The sequence below is a fragment of the Pan paniscus genome, chromosome 10 (genome assembly GCF_029289425.2).
Source record: "Pan paniscus chromosome 10, NHGRI_mPanPan1-v2.0_pri, whole genome shotgun sequence".
Classification (NCBI taxonomy): domain Eukaryota; kingdom Metazoa; phylum Chordata; class Mammalia; order Primates; family Hominidae; genus Pan; species Pan paniscus.
Genome location: NC_073259.2, coordinates 76,704,284 through 76,731,556, shown reverse-complemented (window position 1 = coordinate 76,731,556; position 27,273 = coordinate 76,704,284). Strand labels below are relative to the sequence as shown.

At 40.9% G+C, this 27,273-nt stretch overlaps 1 protein-coding gene and 1 pseudogene across 2 annotated transcripts in view; both read right to left on the bottom strand.

Moving 5' to 3' along the window:
• Window positions 1-25,959, bottom strand: part of NUP107 (nucleoporin 107) — a 55,624-nt gene extending 29,665 nt beyond the window's left edge. The window contains exons 1-10 of one of the 2 annotated variants that reach the window (XM_003808711.7): window positions 25,837-25,959; window positions 23,855-23,946; window positions 23,289-23,375; window positions 22,162-22,277; window positions 20,793-20,937; window positions 16,012-16,115; window positions 12,079-12,206; window positions 10,150-10,198; window positions 3,621-3,692; window positions 2,836-2,924 (exon numbers count right to left, since the gene is read on the bottom strand). In XM_003808711.7, the coding sequence (XP_003808759.1) occupies window positions 2,836-2,924; window positions 3,621-3,692; window positions 10,150-10,198; window positions 12,079-12,206; window positions 16,012-16,115; window positions 20,793-20,937; window positions 22,162-22,277; window positions 23,289-23,375; window positions 23,855-23,946; window positions 25,837-25,844 (890 nt within the window). In that variant the 5' untranslated portion in view covers window positions 25,845-25,959. Of the gene's footprint in view, window positions 1-2,835; window positions 2,925-3,620; window positions 3,693-10,149; window positions 10,199-12,078; window positions 12,207-16,011; window positions 16,116-20,792; window positions 20,938-22,161; window positions 22,306-23,288; window positions 23,376-23,854; window positions 23,947-25,836 lie in introns of those variants that run through there. The other variant, XM_063593541.1, reaches the window with a different exon arrangement.
• Window positions 5,227-10,141, bottom strand: LOC106635380 (keratin, type II cytoskeletal 8-like; annotated as a pseudogene).
• Window positions 25,960-27,273: the final 1,314 nt, after the last annotated feature.

The window sequence follows — 27,273 nt, the reverse complement described above, 5'->3', positions numbered from 1 at the left end:
TCAAACCAATTTTTTCCCCTGATTATTGCTTTCTATGAGCTAAGATACATCTATCTATTCTCAAGTTACTAGGATATCTTCCTATGCTTTTCTTTAAAAGCTTTATGGTTTTTAGCTTCTACATTTAGGACTATGACACATCTTGAATTAATTGTTGGGTATGGAGTGAGGGAGCCATCAAGGTTAATCTTCTTTCTCATAGATATCATTTTTCTGCAGTTTGTAAAAAAGGCATTCCATTCCCTGCTGGATTGCTTTGATGTCCTTGTTGAAAACCAAATGACCATATCAGTGTGAATCTATTGTGGGGTTCTCTGTTCTGTTCCGCTGATCAGCAAAAAAAAGGAGATTAACTCATTAAAAATTGTAAAAACCCAACAGGGCATTTTAACTAAACAAAAAACAAAAAACAAAAAAAAAAACTTATTTTCTGAAAATGAAAACTTCCTTTCAGAAAAAAAATCACATCCACTTAATTTTTAACAAATGCTTAGTAGCAGTAATTTCCTAGTTAAGCAGAGAAAATATATAATTGACTTACAGACTTTGTACACATATTACTGAATTCAAAGGCAATCTGGCAATCTGACTTTTTTTTTTTTTTTTTTTGAGATGGAGTTTTGCTCTTTTTACCCAGGCTGGAGTGCAATGGCGTGATCTTGGCTCACTGGTGCCCGCCACCACGACTGGCTAATTTTTGTATTTTTAGTAGAGATGCGGTTTCACCATGTTGGCCAGACTGCTCTTGAACTCCTGATCTCAGGTGATCCACCTGCCTTGGCCTCCCAAAGTGCTAGGATTACAGGTGTGAGCCACTGTGCCTGGCCGCAATCTGACCTTTTAAAAATCTTTTGCAAGTCTTAAACCATGCCCAGCCACAATCTGACCTTTTAAAAATCTTTTGCAAGACTTAAAATAAACTGTCCCTTTAACTTAGGGGAGGTTTCTGGCTTCAAGGGCCTATAATAATTTAGAAGTACTGAAGAGTGTAAGCAAAAGCAAGACAAAACAAAACAAACCCACACAAGTAGCTGAAAACAGGACAGAAGTGTCTTCTTGACAATCAGAAGGTCATCTTCTGATATGATCAATAATCTTATTAAGAAAAAAGCAGGCAGGTGATTGTTTGAAAACATAAATTGGACCATGTCATTCTTCTATTCTCAAGGTTTCCCATCACATTTAGAATAAAGTCCAGAATAGTTACATTTGTCTGCCTGTAAAAGCCCTATATCTGGCTTCCTCCAATCTTGTTTTCTACCATTCTTTTCCTTGCTGTGTTCCCACTGGCTTCTTTGTGCAAACACTTTACGTTCTCTGGGTCATTCCAGTTTGTTTTCCTGCTCAGAATAGTTATCCCCCAGATTTTTGCATGGCTGGCTGCCTTTATTTCATAAAAGTCTCTTACTACCTTAGAAAAGCCTTCTCTTCAATTTAAAGTAGGACTCCCTGTCGTATCTATCCATTAATTCTAATCCTTTTTTTTTTTTTGAGGTGGAGTCTCGCTCTGTCACCCAGGCTGGAGTGCAGTGGAGCGATCTCGGCTCACTGCAAGCTCCGCCTCCCAGGTTCAAGCTCCTGTCATATCAGTATTTAAATACAGAATTCAGGATCTCCTACTTTAAAAACAATCTCCCTTCTGAGTTACTTTTATTTTATTTATTTATTTATTTTTTGAGACAGGGTCTCACTCTGTCACCCAGGCTGGAGTGCAGTGGCGCAATCTCGGCTCACTGCAACCTCTGCCTCCTGGGTTCAAGCGATTCTCCTGCCTCAGCCTCCCAAGTAGCTGGGACTACAGGCGCCCGCCACCACGCCTGGCTAATTTTTTGTATTTTTAGTAGAGATGGGTTTCACCGCATTAGCCAGGATGGTCTTGATCTCCTGACTTCGTGATCCACCTGCCTCAGCCTCCCAAAGTGCTGGGATTACAGGTGTGAGCCACAGCGCCGAGCCTCTAATTCATTTTTTTCCCCAAAGCTCGGAATACCCAACAGAATATACATTTGTCTCTTGGTATCCATAGGGGACCCTACTCGGATACCAAAATCCAAGGATGCTCAGATCCTTTACATAAAATATTGTATTATTTGTATATAACCTACACATGTTCTCCCATATACTTTATATCATCTCGATTACTTAGAATACCTAATACAACGTAAATGTTATGCAAATAACTGTTATACTATATTTTTAAATTTGTATTACTTTTTTTTATCTTATTTTTATTGTTTTATTCCAATTATTTCTTTTCTGTTTTTTTTTTTTTTTTTTGAGACGGCCTGCTCTGTCGCCCAGGCTGGAGTGCAATGGCATGAACTCGGCTCACTGCAACCTCCACCTCCTGGATTTAAGCGATTCTCCTGCCTCAGCCTCCCAAGTAGCTGGGATTACAGGTGTGCGTCACCAGACCCGGCTAATTTTTGTATTTTTAGCAGAGACAGGGTTTTACCATGTTGGTCAGGCTGGTCTTGAACTCCTGACCTCGTGATCCCCCACCTTGGCCTCCCAAAGTGCTGGGATTACAGGCGTGAGCCATCACACCCGGCTTGTTTTATTCCAATTATTTCTGATCTGCAGTTTGTTCAATCCATGGATGCGAAACCCACAAACTCAGAGGGCCAACTGTATATTTGCAAATCAGCTATCTAACTCTCTTAGACAATTATAAATTCCATAAAGGCAAAGCCTTTATTTGTTTTGCTTACACACCGAACAAAGTAGTGTGAACAAAGTAGTGTAAACAAAGTAAAAACTGAATAATACTTATTGAAAGATGAATGAACAATATCAACATTGAGTGACCTTAAGAATTAAAGTTTGGTAACTTACCAATATACTGATTTTGCATAAAACTCAATATTATCAGAAAATTCTCCAATTTCATCTTTGGCAATACTCTCTAACCAATCTACCACCAGCTAAGAAAGAAAGAAAAAAATAAATTAGTGTTAACTACCAAATCTATTTGTGTTTTATTTGTAGTGGTACTACTACCCTTAATTCAAACAGTTTCAGATTTTTTATTTTTTATTTTTGAGACAGAGTCTCACTCTGTCGTGCAGGCTGGAGTGCAGTGGCATAATCTCGGCTGACTGCAAGCTCTGCCTCCTGGGTTCACGTCATTCTCCTGCCTCAGCCTCCCAAGTAGCTGGGACTACAGGCGCCCACCACCACACCCAGCTAATTTTTTTTTTATTTTTAGTAGAGACGGGGTTTCACTGTTAGCCAGATGGTCTCGATCTCCTGACCTCGAGATCCGCCTGCCTTGGCCTCCCAAAGTGCTGGGATTATAGGCGTGAAGTTTCTGATTTTAAAAATATCAAGTAACAATTTTTCCAAACACTATTTTTACTTTAAGATAAATAAATATTATGGCAAAAGAATAAAATTTTCTATAGGAATAATCGTTTTTAACAGGCTATTCCTGAAAATACTAGGGCTATTACTTAAAAATCAAAGAATAAGGTTTCTAATTCCTTTTAATTGCAAATAAAAAGATCAAGTAGAAAAAAAATTCAGAAAACAGTTTTAAGTTAAAAAACACTTCAGTACTTTGCATGTCATTAACCTTTTCTCCATGTTTCATAAAAAAAAATTTTTAATTCTAGTCATACCTGACTTTGTCGAACAAGTGAATCCCTCTGAAATAACGCTTCCACAACTGTTTTTTCACTGGCATTAAGAGCCTATTATGAAAAATATTAAAAGGATAAACAGAACGAAAAGAAGATGCTGTAAGAAATATTATTTTAATAGAAAGATAAAAAGCCAGTATGAAACAAGTACAGTTAATCATCTATACATAAACATTTTACCACATAGTAAATCTGTATATTCATCATTGAAAAGTATCTATTGTGTAAATTCCAAACTGCTACATCAATTGTAGCTGCTCTTACCTGGTATATTGATTCTTTACACTTGAAATTTAAAATTCCATTTTCCCAGAGATGGTGTTTTGGGGAAAAATAAACACAAAATAAAACAAACAAAAAACTTTAATAGGCCAGGCATGGTGGCTCACACCTGTAATCCCAGCACTTTGGGAGGCCGAGGCAGGCAGATCACTTGAGGTCAGGAGTTCGAGACCAGTCTGGCCAAAATGGTGAATCCCCATCTCTACTAAAAATACAAAAATTAGCTGGGCGTGGTGACGCAAGCCTGTAATCCCAGCTACTCGGAGGCTAAGGCACGAGAATCACTTGAACCCACGAGGCAGAGGTTGCAGTGAGCTGAGATCACGCCACTGCACTCCAGCCTGGGTGACAGAGTGAGACTCCATCCCAAAATAAAAATAAAAAAACTGTAATACAGGGCTGAATACAGCCCTGTTACATGTTAGAAACTAAACATTTAAAAACTTTAAAATCCTTTATAGTCTATATAGAAGTTGATAAGTAATAAAAGCTAAGAGCAATCCAAGGCTCTTACAACTGACTTTAAAAGACAATTTAATACAAATATTAGCAAGTAATACTAAGCAGTATATTAAAAGGATAATATATTGTGACCAGTTCAAGAATGGGTCAAATTAATTAATTAATCCATTTTATCCATGGGTTAAAGGAGAAAAGCTACATGGACTTCTTGACAGGTACCAGAATATTTCATAAAAATATCTTCATAAATTTTACCTTGCCATTTTGATGTAAAAAATATATATATCCTCATAAATTAGAAGTAGACTAACTGAAACCTCTAGCAAACATATAGTCGTCCCTTGGTATCCATGGGGGATTGGTTCCAGGACCCCTCGTGGATACCAAAATCTGTGGATGTTCAAGGCCCTTATATAAAATGTTGTAGTATATTTTATTTAATTATTTATTTATTTTTTGAGACAGAGTCTTACTCTGTCACCCAGGCTGGAGTGCAGTGGGCCTGATCTCAGCTCATTGCAACCTCTGCCTCCTGGGCTCAAGTGATTCTCATGCCTCAGCCTCCCAAGAAGAAGGGAGGTGCCTGCCACCACACCTGGGTAATTTTTGTATTTTTAGTAGAGACGGGTTTCACCATGTTGGCCAGGCTGATTTCAAATTCCTGGCCTCAAGCAATCTACCTGCCTCGGCCTCCCAAAGTGCTGGGATTGCAGGCATGAGCCACCTCATCCAGCCAAAATGCTGTAGTATATTTTAAATCATCTCTATTGGACCTGGCTGTGATAAAAAAAATAATGAACAACAACAACAACAAAATCATCTCTAGATTATGTATAATATCTAATATAATGTAAATGCTACATATGTAAATAGTTGTTATATTATATCACTTAGGGAATAAAGATTAAAAACATGTGCACATATTCAGTACAAACCCAATGATCTTTTATTTGAGACAGGGTCTCGCTCTGTCACCCAGGCTGGAGTGCAGTAGCACAATTACAGCTCACTACATTCTTGACCTCCTGGGCACAAGCGATCCTCCCATCTCAGCCTCACATGTAGATGGGACTAGGCATGCACCACCATGCCCGGCTAAGTTTGTCACTTTTTGCAGAGACTGGGTCTTGCTATCTTGCCCAGGCTGCTCTTGAACTCTGGGCTAAACTGAGCCTTCCAACTTGGCCTCCCAAAGTGTTGGGATTACCGGCATGAGCCTCCACACCTGGACCATTTTTTTTTCTTTTTTGACAGTTGGCAGAGCTAGCTGAGGTTTTATTTTGGAAAAAAAAAAATTGAATTGTTTTGTAGCTGTAGGCATGGGCAAGGGGGGTACCCCAGGCAGTAAACTCCCCCCACGGGTGGGCAGAGGGCTAGGGCTGAGCCTCAGGTGGGTCTCCTGTTCCCTGTGCTCCTCTGGACAGCAGCCTCTCTGGGGCAGCCGCAGAAGGGGTAGGCTAGAAGGGGCTGTCACGGCTGTTCACTTGGTCAGTACATCAGACGACTCGGACACCAGCTTTCCATCATGGGTCTCGATCTTCACAATCACAGCCCTGGTGGAGCTGGTGCAGCTGAAGGAACTGGAGCCCGCACCAGAGCCAAAGCTGGAGCCCAGGCTGTAGCTGAGGCCAGGGCTTATGAGGCCCCCATAGGCCGAGCTCAGACCACTTGCATAGCCGCTGGTGGTCTTCGTATGGATACTCATGTTCTGCATCCCAGACTCCAGCTGGCTCTCCTCATCCTCCAGCAGCTTCCTTTAAGTGGTGATCTTGATGTCCAAGGCCAGCTTGAAGTTCATCAGCTCCTGGTACTCCCGCAGCTGCCGTGCCATGTCCTGCTTGGCCCGCCTACCTCCAGCTTGGACAGCTTGGTGTTGGCATCCTTAACTGCCAGCTCCCCATGCTGCTCAGCATCTGCGATGGTGGCCTCCAGGGAAGCCCTCTGGCCTTTGAGGCCCTCAATCCCATCCTGGAGCTGACTGATGTTCCTGTTCATCTTGGAGAGCTCAGTCTTTGTGCGCCACGGGTCATCCCATGCTTCCAAGCCAGCGTCTGCAGCTCCTCATATTTGATCTCATGCTCTCAGCCTCAGCCTGGTTATGGTTGGCGATCTCCTCGTATGGTGCCTTGACCTCAGCGATGATGCTGTTCATGTCCAGGGAGCGACTGTTGTCAATGGACAGCACCACAGATGTGTCCAAGATCTGGGACTGCAGCTCCCGGATCTCCTCTTCATACAGTTGCCTGAGGAAGTTGATCTCTTCAGTAAGCCCTTCCAGGCGAGACTCCAGCTCTACCTTGTTCTTGTAAGCTTCATCCATATCCTTCTTGATGAGGACAAATTCATTCTCCATCTCTGTATGCTTTTTGATATCATCCTCGTACTTGTTCTTGAAGTCTTCCACCAGCCCCTGCATGTTATCAAGTTCCACCTCCAGCTTCAGCTTCTCTTGGCCCAGAGTGTACAGCTGCCAGCAGAAGTTTGTTGATGTAGCTCTCGAACATGTTGTCCATGTTGCTCTGAGCCATCTTCTGCCGCTGCAGGGGCCTCCACTTGGTCTCCAGCATCTTGTTCTGCTGCTGCAGGAACTGTACCTTGTCAATGAAGGAGGCAAACTTGTTGTTGAGAGTCTTGATCTGCTCCTTCACCTGGGTGCACACAGCTTGGATGTTGGGGTCCACCTCCAGGTTAAGGGGGCTCAGCAGGCTCTGGTTGACCGTGACTGGGGTGATGCCTCCCCTACCACTGGCCCTGCCAAAGTCTCCACCCAGGCTACCCCGGAAGCTGCTGCTGCCCATTCGGGAGAAGCTCGAGGAGCTGATGCAGGCACTGGGCCCACACATGTAGGAATGGCTACTGAAGGCCCTTGGGCCAGAGTTGGACACCTTGAAGGACTTCTGGGTCACTCTGATGGACATGGTGGAGGCAGGAGTGAAGGCAGGCAGGCTGAGCTAGGCGGAGATTCGAGAAGGAACAGAGAAGCTGCTTCTTGGTGATTCTTTTTTTTTTTTTAAAGAATACTTTTGATCTGCGGTTGGTTAAATTCATGGATGTGGAACCCACATATAAGGAATTTCGGCTGACTATACTTAACTATAAAGTGAGATACTCCCTTTAAAATCCAGAAGATGAGGAGTAAGAGTTCATTATTATTCAACTTTACTTTGAAAAGTCTAACTAACATAATAAAACCAGGAAAAGAATTAAGTTAGCAAAAAGTATGGAAAAACAGTCAAAGTCATCACTACTTGTAGGTAACAGAATTGCCTGGAAAACCAGAGGAAACCTATTAAAACTAGTAAGTGAGCTCAATAAATAGCCAAATATGACAGTCTTCCTACATGTGCATTTGGAATGAAGTATTTGTGGGATAAACAAATTAAAAGATTGGAAAGATATTAAAAAATATTTTAAGTGAAAAAGTAGCCTTGGAGTTTGAGACCAGCCTGGGCAACATAGTAAGACACCCCATCTCTATAAAATATAAAAAAGAAATTAGCCAGGCATGGTGGTACACACCTGTAGTCCTCGCTACTTGGGAGGCTGAGGCAGGAGGCTCACTTGAGCCCAAGAGTTCGAGGCTGCAGTGAACTATGATCATGCCACTGCACTCTGGCCTGTGAGACAAAGTGAGACCATGTCCCCGCCGTGCTGGCCACCCCCCCAAAAAAAGAAAAAGAAACAAAAGAAAAAAAAAGCAGTCTAACAGATATACATAAAATATTTATTATAAATATACATTATCTCCTTTTTTAACTATATATACTTGCTTCAAATATGAATTACTTTTGGGTGAGGCACAGTGGCTCACGTCTGTAATCTCAGCACTTTGGGAGGCCAAAACAGATGGATCACTTGAAGCTAGGAGTTCAAGACCAGCCTGGACAACATGGTTAAAACCCTGTCTCTACTAAAAGTACAAAAATTAGCCGGGTGTGGTGGTGCATGCCTGTAATCCCAGCTACTAGGGAGGCTGAGGCATGAGAATCGCTTGAACCCGGGAGGTGGAGGTTGGAGTGAGCTGAGATCACGCCACTGCACTCCAGCCTGGGCAATAGAGCAAGACCCTATCTCTTAAAAAAAAAAAAAGAATTACTTTTAAAAACAGAAAATATAAAGAAGTTAAACCCCAAAAAGGCATCTGATCTTGATGATTTAACAGGCATATATGTGTACATATTTTTTCAAAACAGATATAGCTGGTTTATTTTGGAAATAAGTCTCATCCAGAAATGTTATTTGCTGCATTTAAAAAACATCTGAGGCTACTTGCATGTTCTTCCCTAAACCCTCAATCCAGCCAAGGCCAGTTTTACCACCCAAGGTCCTTTCAGGATCCCAGGCCTGGAGGCTGTAGAAGACAGCATTGAATCCTAAGGGCAAAAGAATGGTGTTTACTTGTCCAGAATTTCTCTCACACACATATATATGTATGAAGAAAAACATTCACTGCATTTTTTTTTTATTTTTTAGAAACGGGATCTCACTCTGTTGCCCAGGCTAGAGTGCAGTAGTATGGTTGTAGCTCACTGTAGCCTTGAACTCCTAGGCTCAAGTGATCCTCTGGCCTTAGCCTGACAAGTTGCTGGGACCACAGGCATGTGCCTCTACACCAAACTATTTACTGCATTATTAATGGCCACAGCAAAAATACCAGTAACAACCTAAATATGTCCCGCTGAATGTCTCAAAAAATTACACTACATTTATACTCTGACATACTATGAAAAAATATGGTAAAAACCTACATAAATTTTAAAAAATCTAAGAAATATTAATTTTAAAACTCTCAGTATAAGCCGGGCACAGTGGCTCACACCTGTAATCCCAGCACTGTGGGAGGCTGAGGTGGGCGGATCACAAGGTCAGGAGATCAAGACCAGCCTGGTCAATACAGTGAAACCCTATCTTTACTAAAAACACAAAAATTAGCCAGGCGTGGTGGCACAAGCCTGTAGTCCCAGCTACTCGGGAGGCTGAGGCAGAAGTATCACTTGAACCCAGGAGGTGGAGGTTGCAGTGAGCCATGATCGTGCCACTGCACTCCAACCTGGGTGACAGAGTGAAACTTCATTTCAAAAAAAAAAAAAAAAAAACAAACTCTCAGTATAATGTATAAATGAAATCATATTATGTGTTAAAAAACAAATGTGTGTGTGTATACAAGTATGTGAGTGTATGTTTATATATATGTATGTATCTATAAAGATGCATAGAAAAATGTCTGGTAGGATACATACCAAAACTGTTACACTAAATAGTCAGTGGGATAAAAAGGGACTTTTACCTCTAACTCTCTAATATAAATCAATATTTGATTATTTTATGAGACTGAACTTTTTATTTACTTGTAAAATTTTTAAAATGAAGAAACTCAAGATGGAAGGCTGAAAATAAAATCCTGGCTGGGCGCAGTGGCTCATGCCTGTAATCCCACCACTTTGGGAGGCCAAGGTGGGTGGATCACCTGAGGTCAGAAGTTCGAGACCAGCTTGGCCAACATGATGAAACCCCGTTTGCTATTAAAAATACAAAAAATTAGCTGGGCGTGGTGGGGCACGCCTGTAATCCCAGCTACTCAGGAAGCTGAGGTAGGAGAATCACTTGAACCCGGGAGGCAGAGGTTGCAGTGAGCCGAGATCACGCCATTGCCCTCTAGCCTGGGCAACAAGAGCGAAACTCCATCTCAAAAAAAAAAAAAATCCTATTAGTAACATTTTAATTTGTATGTATTTATAAAAGAAAAAATTAATATAAAACTTACAGTAACTGCAAATACACTTTCCTCTTCTAATGCAGACTGTATTCTGTCTCTGGGGAAAAATAAGACAAAATAAAAAAGCCTTATTTCACACGAATATAATGAACTTGCCACTGAGCATCTGAGAGAAGGAAAATTTGGCTAACTTCTTTTTAAAATTTTTTTATTATTTATTTTTTCAAATATGTATATCTGTATTTTTGTAAACAAAAATGGGACAACAGGCCGGGCACACTGGCTCATACCTGTGATCCCAGCACTTTGGGAGGCTGAGACAGGCAGATCACTTGAGGTCAGGAGTTTAAGACCAGCCTGGCGAACAACAGAGTGAAACCCTGTCTCTACTAAAAATAAAAAAAGTTAGGCAGGGCACGGTGGGTCACGCTTGTAATCTCAGCATTTTGGGAGGCTGAGGTGGGTGGATCACCTGAGGTCGGGTGTTCGAGACCAGCCTGGCCAACATAGTGAAACCCTGTCTCTACTAAAAATATAAAAATTAGGCCAGGTATGGTGGCTCACGCCTATAATCCTAGCACTTTGGGAGGCCGAGGTGGGTGGATCACTTGAGGTCAGGAGTTTGAGACCAGCACGGCCAACATGGCAAAACCCTGTCTCTACTAAAAATATAAAAATTAGCCGAGTGTGTTGGCATGCGCCTGTAATCCCAGCTACTCGGGAGGCTGAGACAGGAGAATCGCTTAAACCTGGGAGGCGGAGGTTGCAGTGAGCCGAGATCACACCACTGCATTCCAGCCTGGGCAACAGAGCGAGATTCCATCTCAAAAATAAAAATAAAATAAAAATACAAAAATTAGCTAGGCATGGTGGCCAGCATCTGTAATACCAGCTACTCAGGAGGCTGAGGCAGGAGAATCCCTTGAACCTCAGAGGCGGAGGTTGCAGTGAGCCAAGGTTGTGCCACTGCATTCAACCTGAGCAACAGAGTGAGACTCTTTTTCAAAAACAAAACAAATGGCAGAGGGGACATCATTTATATATTAATATGAAATCCAGTTTTCATATAACAATATGTCATGAATATCTTTCCATGTCAATGAATATACACAAATGGTTATTTATTTATTTATTTAAATTATTATTATTTTTTTTGAGATGGAATCTCACTCTGTCACCCAGGCTGGAGTGCAGTAGCACAATCTCGGCTCGCAACCTCTGCCTCCGAGGTTCAAGCGATTCTCCTGCCTCAGCCTCCCAAGTAGCTGGGATTATAGGTGCCCACCACCACGCCTGGCTAATTTTTGTATTTTTAGTAGAGACAGCGTTCTACTGTGTTGGCCAGGCTGGTTTTGAACTCCTGACCTCAAGTGATCCACCCACCTTGGCCTCCCAAAGTACTGGGATTACAGGCATGAGCCACTGTGCCCAGCCCACAAGTGCTAATTTAAAATGACTGCAAGTTATTCTGGTTCTAACAGAGCTGCTGTAATTCATTGGTATTCCTTAGTAGTAATTTTTAATTTTTTGAGATTTATAAGTTTTATTCATATGTGGTTGTATATATTTCTCATTATTTTCTTAGGTTAAATTTCTAGGCATAAAATTCCTAGATTCAAGGATATGTACATGGTATAATCTTTGCCTTCTGGAAAATTTGGTTAACTTCTTTCAAACTTCCATATTACATGAAGTCTAACTTTCAGCTCTTTTCTTAATTTAGCCTAAGTATTGCACTATTTTTAGTACTTTCCTTAAGTCTTTACACACATCCAATTTTGGTAACTACCAGCCTTATGATCTGATATCTTCCTCTTCCCTCTTGACTCACTCTTGACAACTAAGGTATTCGAAATGATAAGCATCAAAAATAGCAAAACCTATTTCCAAGCACGACCTACCCTAACTTTTAAATTAATTTGCCTGTTGGTTTATTACCTTATGTTTATTTCACTTATGAATTCTAGACGCCATTACCTATACAAAGAAGCCAGCAGCCTCCATGTGACCATCTCCTGTTGAAGAAGCCAGAGCATACTGGCTGTTTTTGAAAATTTTTGAAGTCCAGGTGTTGCTCGACTCACTATTTTACTCAGTATATTCACCTGAATAAAAAACACAGATGTAAAGAGGTTAATTTTCTACAATTTTGAGTCACTGATAAGTTTGTATTTGAACAGAGTGCTAAAATAATTGTATTTAATAAGTATATATTATAAAATTGCCTTCTCTATTTTGTCTTTTAAAATTAAATGTAATGTAATGTTCCCACTAGAAATGGATCTAATTTGGAACAAGGTGTGTTTATCTGAGTATATATATAAGTCTAACATACTCTTGATTTCAGATCCAACAGTGGCAGTGATGGATATATTTTTTTCTCCCTGTATATCTACCCAGAGGATAAGTTAAATCAAACCTATACCTGGAAAAATCATAACATAAGCCAACATTTTAGCAATTAAAATTTAAAAAGTTATCTTAAAATTATGTTTGAAAAATTTATATCAGGTAACTAATCAAGAAATATATTTTCCTAAGACTGGCACCAAAAACATTATCATTTCTAAACAAAACATCACCAAAGTCCTTCCTCATTCCAAAATAGTGGTCTTAAACCTTTTCAGAGGCTGGGCATGGTGACTCACGCTTGTAATCCCAGCACTTTGGGAGGCCGAGACAGGTGGATTGCTTGAGGTCAGGAGTTTGAGACCAGCCTGGACAACATGGTGAAACCCCATCTCTACTAAAAATATAAAAAATTAGCCAGGCATGGTGGTGTGTGCCTATAATCCCAGCTACTCAGGAGGCTAAGGCAGGAGAATCACTTGAACCCAGGAGGCAGAGGTTGCAGTGAGCAGGGATCCTGCCACTGTACTCCAGCTGGGGCGACAGAGTGAGACTCTGGGGAGAAAAAAACAAAAACAAAAACAAAAACACCTTTTCAGGACTGAGGCACATGTAAAAATCTAATAAAAGGCATGAATGGTCCCCCCTAGAAACATACACACAATTGTTTATCAGGAGGTTTAACGACCCAGGGTAAAGAAAATCTTTCTCAAAGGTTACTAACAGTACCTCATTATCTTGTCAAGACGAATTAAGGAAGAAGATTGCTCTCATTCAGAACACCACAATGGGTTTTCCCACCCCTTAATAAGTATTCACAAAGTAATGTTACTACTGTCTTAAGACTAGTACTTCATAAAAGTGTTATCTGTACTTCATTCATTACATTCTCAGCTGGAATCCTGACTCCAGTGATTCACTAAGTGTTATTTAATGAAGCTACTGCATTTATAATAGAACAATTCAGAGGTCAATTATTGAAACATTAAATGATAAAAAGTTGTCTATTACTATTATTTCAATTATTACTGAATGCAGTATTTTCTTGAAGTCTTTTCCTCTTTCTAAAAATAGACTTCTTTAGTGTAGTTTTATTTTATTTTATTTTGAGACGGAGGAGTCTCACTCTGTTGCCTAGGATGGAGTGCAGTGGCAGAATCTCAGCTCGCTGCAACCTCTGCCTCCCGGGTTCAAGCGATTCTCCCACCTCAGCCTCCCGAGTGGCTGGGATTACAGGTGCCCACCACCACACTCCACTAATTTTTTTGCATTTTTAGTACAGATGAGGTTTCACCATATTGGCCAGGCTGGTGTTGAACTCCTGACCTAAGGTAATCTACCTGTCTTGGCCTCCCAAAGTGCTGAGATTACAGGTGTGAGCCACTGTGCCTGGCCTAGCTTTAAATTCCCAGCAAAATGGGGCAGAAAGCAGAGTACCCAAATATCTCTTCCCCCACACAATCCCAGCCTCCCTCACCATCAATATCTAACACTAGAATGGTATATCTGTTACAACTGAGGAACTTATATTGACACATCATTATCCCCCAAAGTCCATAGTTTACATTAGGATTCATTCTTGGTGGTGTACATTCCATGAATTATGATAAATGTATACTGACATGTGTCCCCCATTATAGCATAAAGAGTGGTTTCACTGCCTTAAAAATCCTGTGTTCTACCTATTCATTGCTCCCTCCCAACTAACTCCTGGCAACTGATGATCTTGTCACTGTTTCCAAGTTTTGCCTTTTCCAGAATGTCATATAGTTGTAATCATATAATATGTAGCCTTTTCAAATTGGCTTCTTTCACTTAGCAATATGCATTTAAGGTTCCTCCATGTTTTTTCATGGCTTGATAGCCAGTTTCTTTTCAGCACTGAATAAAGTTTCACTGCTCAGATGTACCAGTTTATTCATTCGCCCACTGAAGGATATCTTGGTTGCTTTCAAGTTGTTACGAATAAAACTGTAATAAACGTCTGTGTAGGTTTTTGTGTATAGTTTTCAACTCACCTGGGTAAATATCAAGGAATGAGTTTGCTGGATCATATGACAATAGCATGTTTAGTTTTGTATGAAACTGCAGACTGTCTTCCAAAGTAGCTATAGTTGTTTGCATTTCCACCAGCAATGAATGATAGTTGCTGTTGCTCCACATCCTCTCCAGCATTTGGTGGTGTCTTTTGGATCTTCATCATTCTATTTCTTTTTTTGTTTGTTTTTGCAGAGATGGGGTTTTGCTATGCTGCCCAGGCTGGTCTTGAACTCCTGGCCTCAAGTGATCCTCCTGCCTCAGCCTCCCAAAGTGTTGGGATTACTGGCAGGAGCCACAGCACTGGCCTGGATCTTCATCATTCTAATAGGTATGTTGTAGTATCTCATTATTTTAATTTGCAATTCTCTAATGACATACAATGTGAAACAACTTTTCTTTCTTTTTTTTTTTTTTTGAGACGGAGTCTCACTCTATTGCCCGGGCTGGAGTGCAGTGGCTCAATCTTGGTTCACTGCAACTTCCTCCTCCCAGGTTCAAGCGATTCTCCTGCCTCAGACTCCTAAGTAGCTGGGATTACAGGTGCCCACCACCACACCTGGCTAATTTTGTATTTTAGTAGAGACAGGGTTTCACAATGTTGGCCAGGCTGGTCTCGAACTCCTGACCTGCAGTGATCCGCCCACCTCGGCCTCCCAAAGTGCTAGGATTACAGGCATGAGTCACCACGTCTGGCCAAAGCATTTTTCATATGCTTATTTGCCATCTGTATATCTTCTTTGGTGAGGTGCCTGTTCCCATCTTTTGTTCATTTTTTAACTAGATTGTTCATTTTCTTATTGTTGAGTTTTATTTTGTTTAAGTTCCAGGATAAATGTGCAGGATGTGCAGGTTTATTACACAGGTAAAGGTGTGCCATGGTGGTTTGCTGTATCTGTCAACCCATCAACTAGGTATTAAACCCAGCATACATTAGCCATTCTTCCTGATGCTCTCCCTCCCCCCACCCCCACTTCTTATTGTTGAGTTCTAAATATTCCTCGTATATTTTAGATTTTCCTTCAGACAGGGTCTACTCTGTCACCCTGGCTGGAGTGCAGTGGTGTGACCATGGCTCACTGTAGCCTCAAACTCTGCAGCTCATGCAATCCTCCCACCTGAGCCTCCCAAGGAGCTAGAATCACAGGTACATAGCACCATGCTTGGCAAATGTTATTTCTTGTAGAGACAAGGCCTTCCCATGTTGCCCAGGCTGGTCTTGAACTGCTGGGTTTAAGTGATCCTTCTGCTTTGGCCTCCCAAAGCATTGGGATTACAGGTGTGAGCCATTGCATCTGGCTGGATTTTCCTTTTTTAAAGCAGCAGAATCCTTTTTTCTCCCAAAGAAATCTTGTATGGGCCCTCAATATGTAAAACGCAGGGATGCTCTAGTTGACTTTCCCTCCACTGCTGCCACTGTTCCCCTAAGACATCTCCCTTAAACACTATGAAAATTAGGTTAATGCTGTTTATGAAAACTAAAAATACTGAAGTTTGACTAACGACGGAGTGAAATTAGCTTACCTGACTACCACAGATGTTTTCATACTCTTCCACAAGATCAAAAACTGTACTTGAAGAGTGCTTCAGAAAAGACTGCAGGAAATCAGAAAACATACTCACGGATGCTAGAACACATCAAAAAAAAAAAAAAAGGAATAAAGAAAAGTTAAGTGACGTACTTCTAGGTAATTCCGTTTGTTTGAAAATGTATTTATTTGTTTATTTATTTTTTGAGATGGAGTTTCACTCTTGTTGTCCAGGGTGGAGTGCAATGGCATGGTCTCAGCTCACTGCAACCTCCACCTCCCAGGTTCAAGTGATCCTCCTGCCTCAGCCTCCCAACTAGCTGGGATTACAGGCATGCACCACCATGCCCGGCTAATTTTTGTATTTTTAGTAGAGATGGGGTTTCACCATATTGGCCAGGCTGGTCTCAAACTCCTGACCTCAGATGATCTGCTCGCCTCAGCCTCCCAAAGTGCTGGCATTACAGGCGTGAGCCACCGCACCCAGCCTGTTTGAAAATTTAAATGGCTACAAGTCTTTTATAAATTCACTGCTATATTAAAAAAAAAGAAATTGAGACAGAGTCTCACTCTGTCACCCAGGCTGGAGTGCAGTGGCGCAATCTCAGCTCACTGCAACCTCCACCTCCCAGGTTCAAGCGGTTCTCCTGCCTCAGCCTCTCAAGTAGCTGGGACTACAGGTGCGTGCCACCATGCCCAGCCAACTCGTTGTATTTTTAGTAGAGACGAGGTTTCACTGTGTTAGCCAGGATGGTCTTGATTTCCTGACCTCATGATCCATCCACCTTGGCCTCCCAAAGTGTTGGGATTACAGGCGTGAGCCACCGCACCCGGCCTCAAAATTTTTTTTAATTGGCAAGATACACATAATATAAAATTTATCTTAATCATTTTTCTTTTTTTTTTTTTTAAGAGAGGGGGATCTTGCTCTGTCACCTAGGCTGGAGTACAGTGGTGCAATCATGGCTCACTATAGCCTCAAACTCCTAGGTTCAAGTGATCCTCCCACCTCAGCCTCCCCAGTAGCTGGGACTATAGGTATATACCAGCCACCATGCCCAGCTAATTTTTTATTAGTCTGTAGAGACAGGGTCTTGCTAACTCCTGTCTCAGCATCCCAAAGTGGTAGGATTAAAGGCATGAGCCTTTAATCCCTGGCTTAATCATTTTTAAGTGTATAGTTCAGTGTCAGTAAGTACATTCACATTGTTGTGCTACCATCACCACTATGTATCCACAGAACTATTTCATCTTGTAATACTGAAACTCTGTACTTAATAAACATTAACTCCCCACTCTCCACTTACCCCAGCCCCTGACAACTATCCATCTACTTTCTGTCCCTACATGTGTTGACTATTCTAAATATCTCATGTAAGTGGAACCATAGAGTATTGCCCTTTTGTGACTGGTTTATTTCACTTAGCATAATGTTCTCAAGGTTCATCCATGTTGTGGCATGTGTCAGAATGTCCTTCATTTTTGGCTGAATAATATTCCACTGTATGTATAGATCACATTTTGTTTCCCCCATTCATCTATCAACAGGTACTTGGCTTGCTTCTACCTTTTGGCTACTATGAATCATGCTATGAACATGCATGTACAAATATCTCTTTGAGACTCTGCTTTCCAATCTTTTGGATATATACCCAGAGGCAGGTTTGCTGGATCATATGGTAATTCTATTTTTAATTTTTTGAGGAACTGCCATACTGTTTTCCATAGCAGCTGTACTATTTTACATTCCAACCAATAGTGCACAAGGATTTGAATTTCTCCACATTGTTGTCAATACTTGTTATTTTCTGGGTTTTTGTTCTTGTTGTTGGTTTGTTTGTTTATTAGTAGCCACACTAACGGGTGTAAGGCAGTATCTTGTAACTCACTGTAGTTCTGATTTGGATTTTCCTAATGATTAGTGACATTTGAGTCTATTTTCATGTGCTTACTGGTCATTTGTGAATCTTCTTTAGAACAGTGTCTATTCTATTTCTTTCTTTCTCTCTTTCTTTTTTGAGATGAAGTTTCGCTCTTGTTGCCCAGGCTGGAGGTGCAATGGCATGATCTCAGCTCACTGCAACCTCTGCCTCCTGGGCTCAAGCGAGTCTCCTGCCTCAGTCTCCCGAGTAGCTGCGATTACAGGCATTCACCACCATGCCCGGCTAATTTTGTATTTTTAGTAGGGAGAGGGTTTCTCCATATTGGTCAGGCTGGTCTTGAACTCCCAACCTCAGGTGATCCACCCGCGTCAGCCTCCCAAATTGCTGGGATTACAGGCATCAGCCACTGCGTCCAGCCTCTGTCTATTCTATTTCTTTGCTCATTTTTAAATTGGGTTGTTTTTTTGTTGTTGGGTTGTAGCAGTTTTTATACATTTTGGATATTAACCCCTAAGCAGATACATGATTTGCAAATATTGTCTCTCATTCTGTGGGTTGCCTTTTCACTTTGCTGATTGTATTCTTTCGTGCACAAAAGTTTAAAATTTTGATGTAGCCCAATTTATCTATTTTTTCTTTTGATACCTAAAGGTCTTTTAAGATCTCAAAGATATACTAGTTATTTTATAAACAATTACTTAAGAAATTGAGGCAGATTTAAAAATATCTGAATTATATTTTAAGCACACCATTACAAAGTAGTGGAGAAAGTTATAATACATACTAAATGGCATGTTCCACTCTGGGAAAATACAGGCACTTGGCCTAAGTAGAAAGTATTTTGAGTCACTTAATACGAGTACCTATTTTTGACAGATACTACAAGAAAGTAGTAGTTACCAAAGTGTTAAGAGCAGGGCTCTGGAGCTAAACTGCTTAGTTTCAAATCCTGGTACCACTACTTCCTAGCCAGGTGGTTTGAGGTAAGTTACTTAACCACTTTGAGCAGTAGTTTCCTTTTCTCTAAAATGGGAATAATTATTGTAACTATTTAATGGACCACCATAAGGATTACATGAGTTAATGCTTGTACAGTGGTCATAACACTATCTGAAAAAAAATAACAGCATTAGGGTCCAGGAGAAAACAAAACACATCAACAATGTTAGATTAAGAACTAAACCTAAAGAAAGAGATGCTCTTTCAACAGCACAAATAAGAAAAAAATTACAATATGAGACTTGTCTAATAACGTAACAGGCTGCTATTTACATTAAAAGATAAAATGGCAAGATGCTGCTCAGATTGAGAACCAAGGTGAGGTTCTCAACCTTCTAGTGATACTGTATCAAATACCGTTGCCATAACCACAACTGATTAGCTTAAGGAAAAATATATTATAGACAGAAGACCAGATGAAGACACAGGAGGAAGACAGCCATCTGTAAGCCAAGAGAAGAGGCTTCAGAGAAAACCAACCCTGCCAAGACCTTTACCTCAGACATCTAGGCTCCAGAATTGTGAGAAAATAAATTTATGTTGTTGCCTATAATCCCAGCACTTTGAGAGGCTGAGGCGGTAGGATCACTTGTGTCCAGGAGTTTGAGACCAGCCTGGGCTGGTCTTTGTAGACCCTGTCTCTACAAAGAAATAAAAAATGAGGCTGGGCACGGTGGCTTACGCCTGTAATCTCAGGACTTTGGGAGGCTGAGGAGGACGGATCACTTGAGGTCAGGAGTTCGAGATCACCCTGGCCAAAATGGTGAAACCTTTCTCTACTAAAAATACAAAAATTAGCCAGGCGTGGTGGTGGGCACCTGTAATCTCAGCTACTCAGGAGACTGAGGCAGGAGAATCACTTGAATACAGCAGGTAGAGGTTGCAGTGAGCCGAGATTGCACCACTGCACTCCAGTCTGGGCAACAGAGTGAGACTCCGTCTAAAAAAAAAAAAAATTAATTAATTAATAAAAAATTAGCTGGCGGCCAGGCGCAGTGGCTTTGGGAGGCCAAGGCGGGTGGATCACCCATGGTCAGGAGTTTGAGAGAAGCCTGGCCAACATGGCAAAACCCCGTTTCTACTAAAAATACAAAAATTAGCCGGGTGTGGTAGCAGATGCCTATAATCCCAGCTACTCAGGAGACTGACGCAGGAGAATCATTTAAACCTGGGAGGCGGAGGTTGCAGTGAACCAAGATCCCATCACTCCACTCCAGTCTGGGTGACAGAGTGAGACTCCATCTCAAAAAAAAAAAAAAAAAAATTAGCTAGGCATGGTGGTACATGCCTGCAGTCCCAACTATTCAGGAGGCTGAGGCTGCAGAATTGCTTAAGCCTGAGAGGTTAAGGCTGCAGTGAGCCATGATTGTGCCACTGCATTTAGCCTGGGTGCCAGAGTGACTGTTTTTTTTTTTTTTTTTTTTTTTTTAGACAGAGTCTTGCTCTGTAGCCCAGGCTGGAGTGCAATGGTGCGATCTCAGCTCACTGCAAACTCTGCCTCCCGGGTTCAAGCGATTCTCCTGCCTCAGCCTCTCAAGTAGCTGGGATTACAGGTGTGCGCCACCATACCCAACTAATTTTTGTATTTTTAGTAGAGACGAGGTTTCACCATGTTGGCCAGGCTGGTCTTGAACTCCTGACCTCGTGATCTGCCCGCCTCGGCCTCTCAAAGTGCTAGGATTATAGGCATGAGCCACCGCGCCCAGCAACAGAGTGAGATTCTTGTCTCAAAAAACACACACACAAAAATCTGTTGTTTAAGCTACTCTCTCAAGAAAAAAAGACAGAAAGAAAGAAAAGAAAAACATAATGACGTTCAGAAACAGGAAGAAATGGTTTCCTTCATCTTAGTAAAGTGAAAAGCTACTTGTCACAAAGCTCAATGCCATTTTACCAGCTTCTCCAGGATCATCCTCACGTAACATAACAGCACTGATAGTTACATCTTCTGTTATACTGTGGGGCTCTGTGTTTGTGAAGAGCCCGGAACGCTGTGATGAAAATGCAGCTGCCCAGTTACTGTCATCCAGATTAGTAACCTTAAAAAAAAACAAAAAAGTAAAAATACAGAAAAGTGATGGAGTTATTGTCACTGAGTGGATACTTTAAAAACAAATAAGGTTTCTAAAAACTATATGTATGTATGCGTCTTTTTTTTTTTTTTTTTTTCCTTCTTGAGATAAGGTCTGGATCTGTTGCCCAGGCTGGAGTTCAGTGGCACGATCATGGCTCAATGCAACCTTTGCCTCTCAGGCTCAAGCCATCTTCCCACTTCAGCCTCCCAAGTAGCTGGGACTACAGGCATGTGCCACCACGCCTGGCTAATTTTTCTATTTTTGGTAGGGATGGGGTTTCACCATGTTGGCCAGGCTGGTCTCAAATTCCTGGCCTCATGTGATCCACCTGCCTCAGCCTCCCAAAATGCTGGGATTACAGATGTGAGCCACCATGCCCGGCTACTATAGTGTATTTTTAATACTTAGGTGAAGTCATTCTGCATCACAGCTTACATAACATTTCTTTTGCTATTTTCAATACTGTTCCATAGTGATTCCTAAAGAGTATCTCATCTACTTTTTCCAATTTTCTCTTTTATCCCCTTTAATACATTTTATCTCTTCCTTAAGATATTCTTCATCTGTTAATCTCTGATTCCTACTCTTGTATGCTTCAAAACAGGGATCAGATTTTATAGCCATCAGCAACCAACCACAGCATGTACTTCTTCTGGTCAGCAAACTGACAGATTAAAACATCTTATTTTCATCTAAAGGTTGCTGGTGTCACAGTTTCCATCTGTGATATCAGATGCATAAGGTTTTCAGTTTTTTTACTGTCTAATTATTTCAATCCATATAACCTGAAGTTACTGTTATGATGATTCTGACTCAATATTTGTTAAAAGACTTTTACATCAAATATCATATTTTTATAAAAAGGGAGAAGTTCTTTTTTCTCTTTTTTTTTTCTTTTGCAATCACAGGTCACTGCAACCTCTGCCTCCTGGGTTCAAGCAATTCTCACACCTCAGCCTCCCGAGTAGCTGGGATTACAGGCGTAAGCCACCACTCCCAGCTAATTTTTTTATTGTTAGTAGAGACAGGGTTTTATCATGCTAAGCAGGCTAGTCTCAAACTCCTGACCTCTGGGAGGCCAAGGCGGGAGAATCACTTGAGGTCAGGAGTTCAGGGAGTGCTGAGATTACAGATGTGAGCCACCACACTCGACCCAAAAGGAGTTCTTAGCCCTATTTTTCTACATACCATGGAGAGATTTCCAAAGAACCCTGAAGACTGCGTAAGTCGGGGCGACTTCCCTCCTGTTCCAAGAATGCAGGAAATATCTGGCTGTCTGAGTAAGCTTCGGCTTGTTGGGGTAACTATAAAGAAAAGGTTGGTAGAAAGAACCTAAAGTGCGTGAGCATTCATTATCAAAACAAAGTAAGCAAACAAACAATGAAGAATAAATTTTTCAGTTTTCCATTATTTAGACTCTAACCAAATAAATACTTTAAATGTTAACATTTCCATGATACAAGGATTTAACTTATTTTTCTAAATTTGAGCTGTAGGTACTACTGAGCCTAACAGGAAACATTTTACTGCAATTACAGATGCTTTCATTATAGAATAACTGAGCAGTTAAAGACACTAATCAGTCAACGGATTCTTCATATTTTAATTTTATAAGGCATACTGAGGCAGTGCAGTGTAGTGGGCATAAACTTTGGAGTAAACAGATCATTGTTTGAATCCCAGTTCCATTATTTACATACTCTTTTTTTTCTGTCTCAGAACAAAAAAAGAGTATGTAAATAATGGAACTGGGATTTTTTTTTTTTTTGCTCTGTCGCCCCAGCTGGAGTACAGTGGCACAATCTCAGCTCACTGCAACCTCTGCCTTCCGGGTTCAAGCAATTCTCCTGCCTCACCCTCTGGAGTAGCTGGGATTACAGGCATGTGCCACCACGCCAGCTAATTTTTGTATTTTTAGTAGAGATAGGGTTTCGCCATGTTGGCCAAGCTAGTCTTGAACTCCTGGCCTTAAGTGATCCACCCACCTTGGCCTCCCAAAGTGTTGAGATTATAGGCATGGGCCACTGCATCCAGCCTATTTACATACTTATTGTATATATTAGTTAACCTCTCTAAGTCTCACTTTCAGTTTTGGTAAAACAGGGCCAACAATACCCATGTCATAGTTACCGTGTGTTTATGTAAAGTACAGTACCTTGTACATGGCAAGAGTTCAAACGAATAATAACTGCAATCATTATTATTAGTGCTTATTGATATTGTAACCAAATACTATACTTATTATGTTACAATAAATGTTAGTTGGTATTATAATTACCATTATTATTAAATGCTTTAAAAGCAAAAAATCTTACAAGGCTGTCGAAATGAGCTAGGAGTTCGAGGGATAACCTGGTTTCTTGGTGTAGTATTACCAAAATTTTCATCTTGAGATGCCTGAACTGTACAATGAGTTAAGAAAAGTTTTCCATGTAGAAAAGAGATCACTAAAATGAGAATTAATCATCTTTTTACTATACAAATTATGTGAATACATTTTTCAAGAACAAGTATTTTAGGGCTACCATTTTTCAATGCAAAGGGTAAATAATTCATTGCTTCTGCCATTTAAATGATCAGATGTCAGTCTTAGATAACTACACACTGAACTAAATGTTTTTAGTCAGTTTTCAAATAATAAAAAGAAATCTAATCTCAGCAGAAGCTGTCAGCAGTAAGAAATATCTTTATTTTTAGGGAAATACGATCTCATTAAATTTTTGCATTATATTTACCAAATGACAGCTCTGTGGAGTGAAAAAAAGTTTCTACAGGATTTTATTATAGCTACCATTTAATACTCTTATAAAAAGAAAATTCTACAACACTGATTCCAAACATGTTACAATTTTTATAATGATGCTTAAATCGCAAAGGATACGTAAAACTCTTTTTTGAGCACTCTGTTTCCGTGCAGTCCGTGTCACCTCTGCCTCCCGGATTACAGGGGATGATATATCTCCAAAGCCACTCCTAAAGTAGTATAATCAAGCTTATATAAGTGAAACGAGAATATAGCATTTATAAAGAATTTTATCATCACAGCTGGAGTAAAGGACCCTGAGTAAGTTAAGGTATAGTCATTCTAGTAGCCAAGTCTTAGATCTTTTGTTGAGAACGCACTCCTGGCTCCAAATCCTGCTTATTCTTCAAAGCCTTACTCAAATCTTACCTGCACAAAGACTTCTCTGACTTTCTAGTACTCACTATGTTATTTTCTCCTAAGGAATTATTTCAACACTTGGAATCTATATTATAACACTGTTTTAGATAATTGCTTCATAAAAGTGAATCTTATTTCCCTTGTTGGATTGAGGAGTTACCTAACTGCAGGAATTCTCTCTTAAAAGATTTTCTGCAGTCTCCAAAATGCTTTAAACCATGGGTACTATTAAAAAACAAACAAACAACAACAACAACAAACAGAGCTTGCAACAACAACAACAAACAGAGCTTGTGAGATAGAAGGGTAAGTAAAAGAATTGTGGTAAATTGGAGCAAAATGACCCTTGAAGTTATTTCAACCCAGGAGGTCTCCTGTCCCATCACAACACTCCCTGTCAGTTTCACTCAAAGGTCTAGAAACTAAATTGTGCGGACTAAAAGGCCTGTGTTTAAGAGAAGAATCTAATATGCTTTTCCTCCACTTAAAACCTTCAGATATTCCTTCAGCAGGAAAGTATGGGAAACAACCACATAGAAACAATTTTAAACGTTTAACAATTAAAATTAAAAACAAAACAAAAAAAACCTTCAGATAGCTCTCTGGTCTATAGAAGTAAAAATTTCCTAAAATGATATTTACAATGTGACCCCAGTTTAGGGGTTCAGTCTTCTATTCAGCCACAAACATCACTTTAAACGTATACTGCATGTGACCACTGAGCTACACGTACTTTTTTTTCATATCCTAGCACCTCTGAATATGCTTCTTTTACAAAGACCTACATTTGCCCCCTTGAGCACCTGGTCAACAACTACTTACTCCTCAAAGAGCCTCAGGTAGGCTGGAGACACACAGATGCAGGTTGGCAATTTGGTTCTTGTATTTATTAGCTTCCGAACTTTCAGCAAGTTCCTTAACCTCTTTTAGTCTCAGTGTTATATATGAAAAAAGGATAACAGTACCCATCTCATAGGACTTTTCTTGTTCTGAAGATTAAATAAGCTAATAATATATATTCAACGCCTTTAGAACAATGGCAGTCACATAGTAGGTACTCAATGTTTGGAGTACGAATAATGTACTCTTATTATTCAAAGACCACCTAGAAAGTTACCTTCTTTGAGGGGTCTTCCTGATAGTTACAGTGACAAGGAGACTTAATCGCCCCCAAACACTTACCACTTTACACTGCTTGGTTGTCTCCACTACACAACTAATTCCCCGAGGGGAAGGATCTTGAATAACTGATCTTTGTTGCAGGCGGCTAGCACAGTACCCAGATCATAGAGGGAACTCAGAATCTGATGCTGGCACTTGTAATCAGAAAGTCTGGGCTGAGATCCCAGTATCTTCACTGACTGGCTTTGTGATCTCAGGCTGGTCACTTAGCATTTCGAACGCCGGGCTACCTACCCCGCCCACCCCATGAGCGAACAGTGTTGCTGCCCCAAAGCGCCGAATAGATCGCAGAACGTAGTGGGAAAGTAAGGGACCATTATGATCTGTACCCCACCCCGACGCACGCCAAGCGGCCTTTTCCCCATTTGTGGCCAAATTTCCCGGCATGGGGAAGGAGTCTTAGGGGAAGCACCCGGGACCTCCTTGGCTTCTTCTGGGAGTCTAGTTTCACCTATTTCGTTTCGCCAACAGGCGAGACGGGCAAGACTTCGGGCTCAGCTGCCACCATCAGAACTGACCTGTCCATGGCTAAAGCCTTTTCCACACACAACCAACGTTGGCTGCAGTTTAGCTACCGCGTTTTAGCCTTCCCGCTCTCCGGAAGCAAGCCCTTCGACCCGGAAGCAGTCTGTCCCTAAAACAGACCCACAGAAAAGGGGTAGGGGAGAAGAAACAACGTTCCCATCTAGCGCATGCGCGACTTCAGCCTACAGGTGCACGCCCGGTGGGCGCAGGCGCAAAAGTTTGCCAATGTGTGCCTGGTTGCGTTTAGCCCAGACGCCTTGCGGCCGCTTTGCCTGACCAACGTCTGTGGGCGTGGAACAGGCCCTGGGTTCTCCTACTGGGAAGAATGAAGTATGTTGATAGTCTGGAAAAATGTGAAGTCATTTCCTGGTATTCTCTGTCAGAAAGCGCCTGTTCTTGGAATTCAGATGCGTGGGCTCTGCCCCACACCTCGGGGATCTCTATCTCTCTGCCTACACTCAGTCCTTTGTTCTGTAGCCCCCTGCAGTTTTTGCAACTATTTTCCATAACTGCTATTTGTTCTTTACTTGGTGTTCTTTCCTATTAAGGAGAAAAAGTTCACCTGTATTAAAAAGTAGAAAGGCAAGCGTGAAATATGATGGTATTGCCCTCTATTTCAAAGTGCCGTCTAGGCAAAAAGTGGTGTATTTTGGTCTTGAAGGAGTCAGTCACATTTTTGTTTTGGTTTTTGTTTTTTCCAGTTTGAAAGTAGTGACTGGCTATTAACTGACCAGATTACAAAAATAATGTTAGATGCTTCAGTTTATCCGTTTAATAAGCCTGTTGATATAGTCTTTTCTGTTGCTGGCATTTATACCTTTTATTAATACAAAATAGGTAGTCCTTCATTCTCCTTCGTGGAGAAGATAATTTGAAGGATCACAGGAACTTGAGTTTTTCAACAGCATAGATCTCATGAATCAGATTCTCCAGTCAGATGATGCCATATTTATCAGGAAATCTAGCAATCAAAGCGTTATCTGTTAAGGTAATTTGTTTATTGATTTTGCCATAACCAATTTGTAGATCAGTTCATTTACTGATTTCAGGTTCAGGTTCTCCATGCGATATATGGTTCCACAATCCTCAGCGTGTTAACTGAAGCCTTGTTGAGTTTAACAAAGCTGCCATTGAAGATCTGGGGAAAGTGAAGAAGTTGCAACAGAGTTTTGGGCTCACACCATTGATACATTTGATCCTTAAGGCAAGTGACAATTTGGGTTTCACAGGTATATAGAAATTGCCAGCTTTTCTTGCCATATATTTCTTGTGACAGTGCTGAGCTTTTTTTTTTTTTACTTCTTGCTTGCTTTTTTTTGGACTTGATTTTTTAAATTATGTTTCCTTCCTTCCTTCCTTCCTTCTTTCTTTGGTTTTTTTTTTTTTTTTTGAGACAGGATCTTGTCCTATTGTCCCGGCTTAAGTGCAGT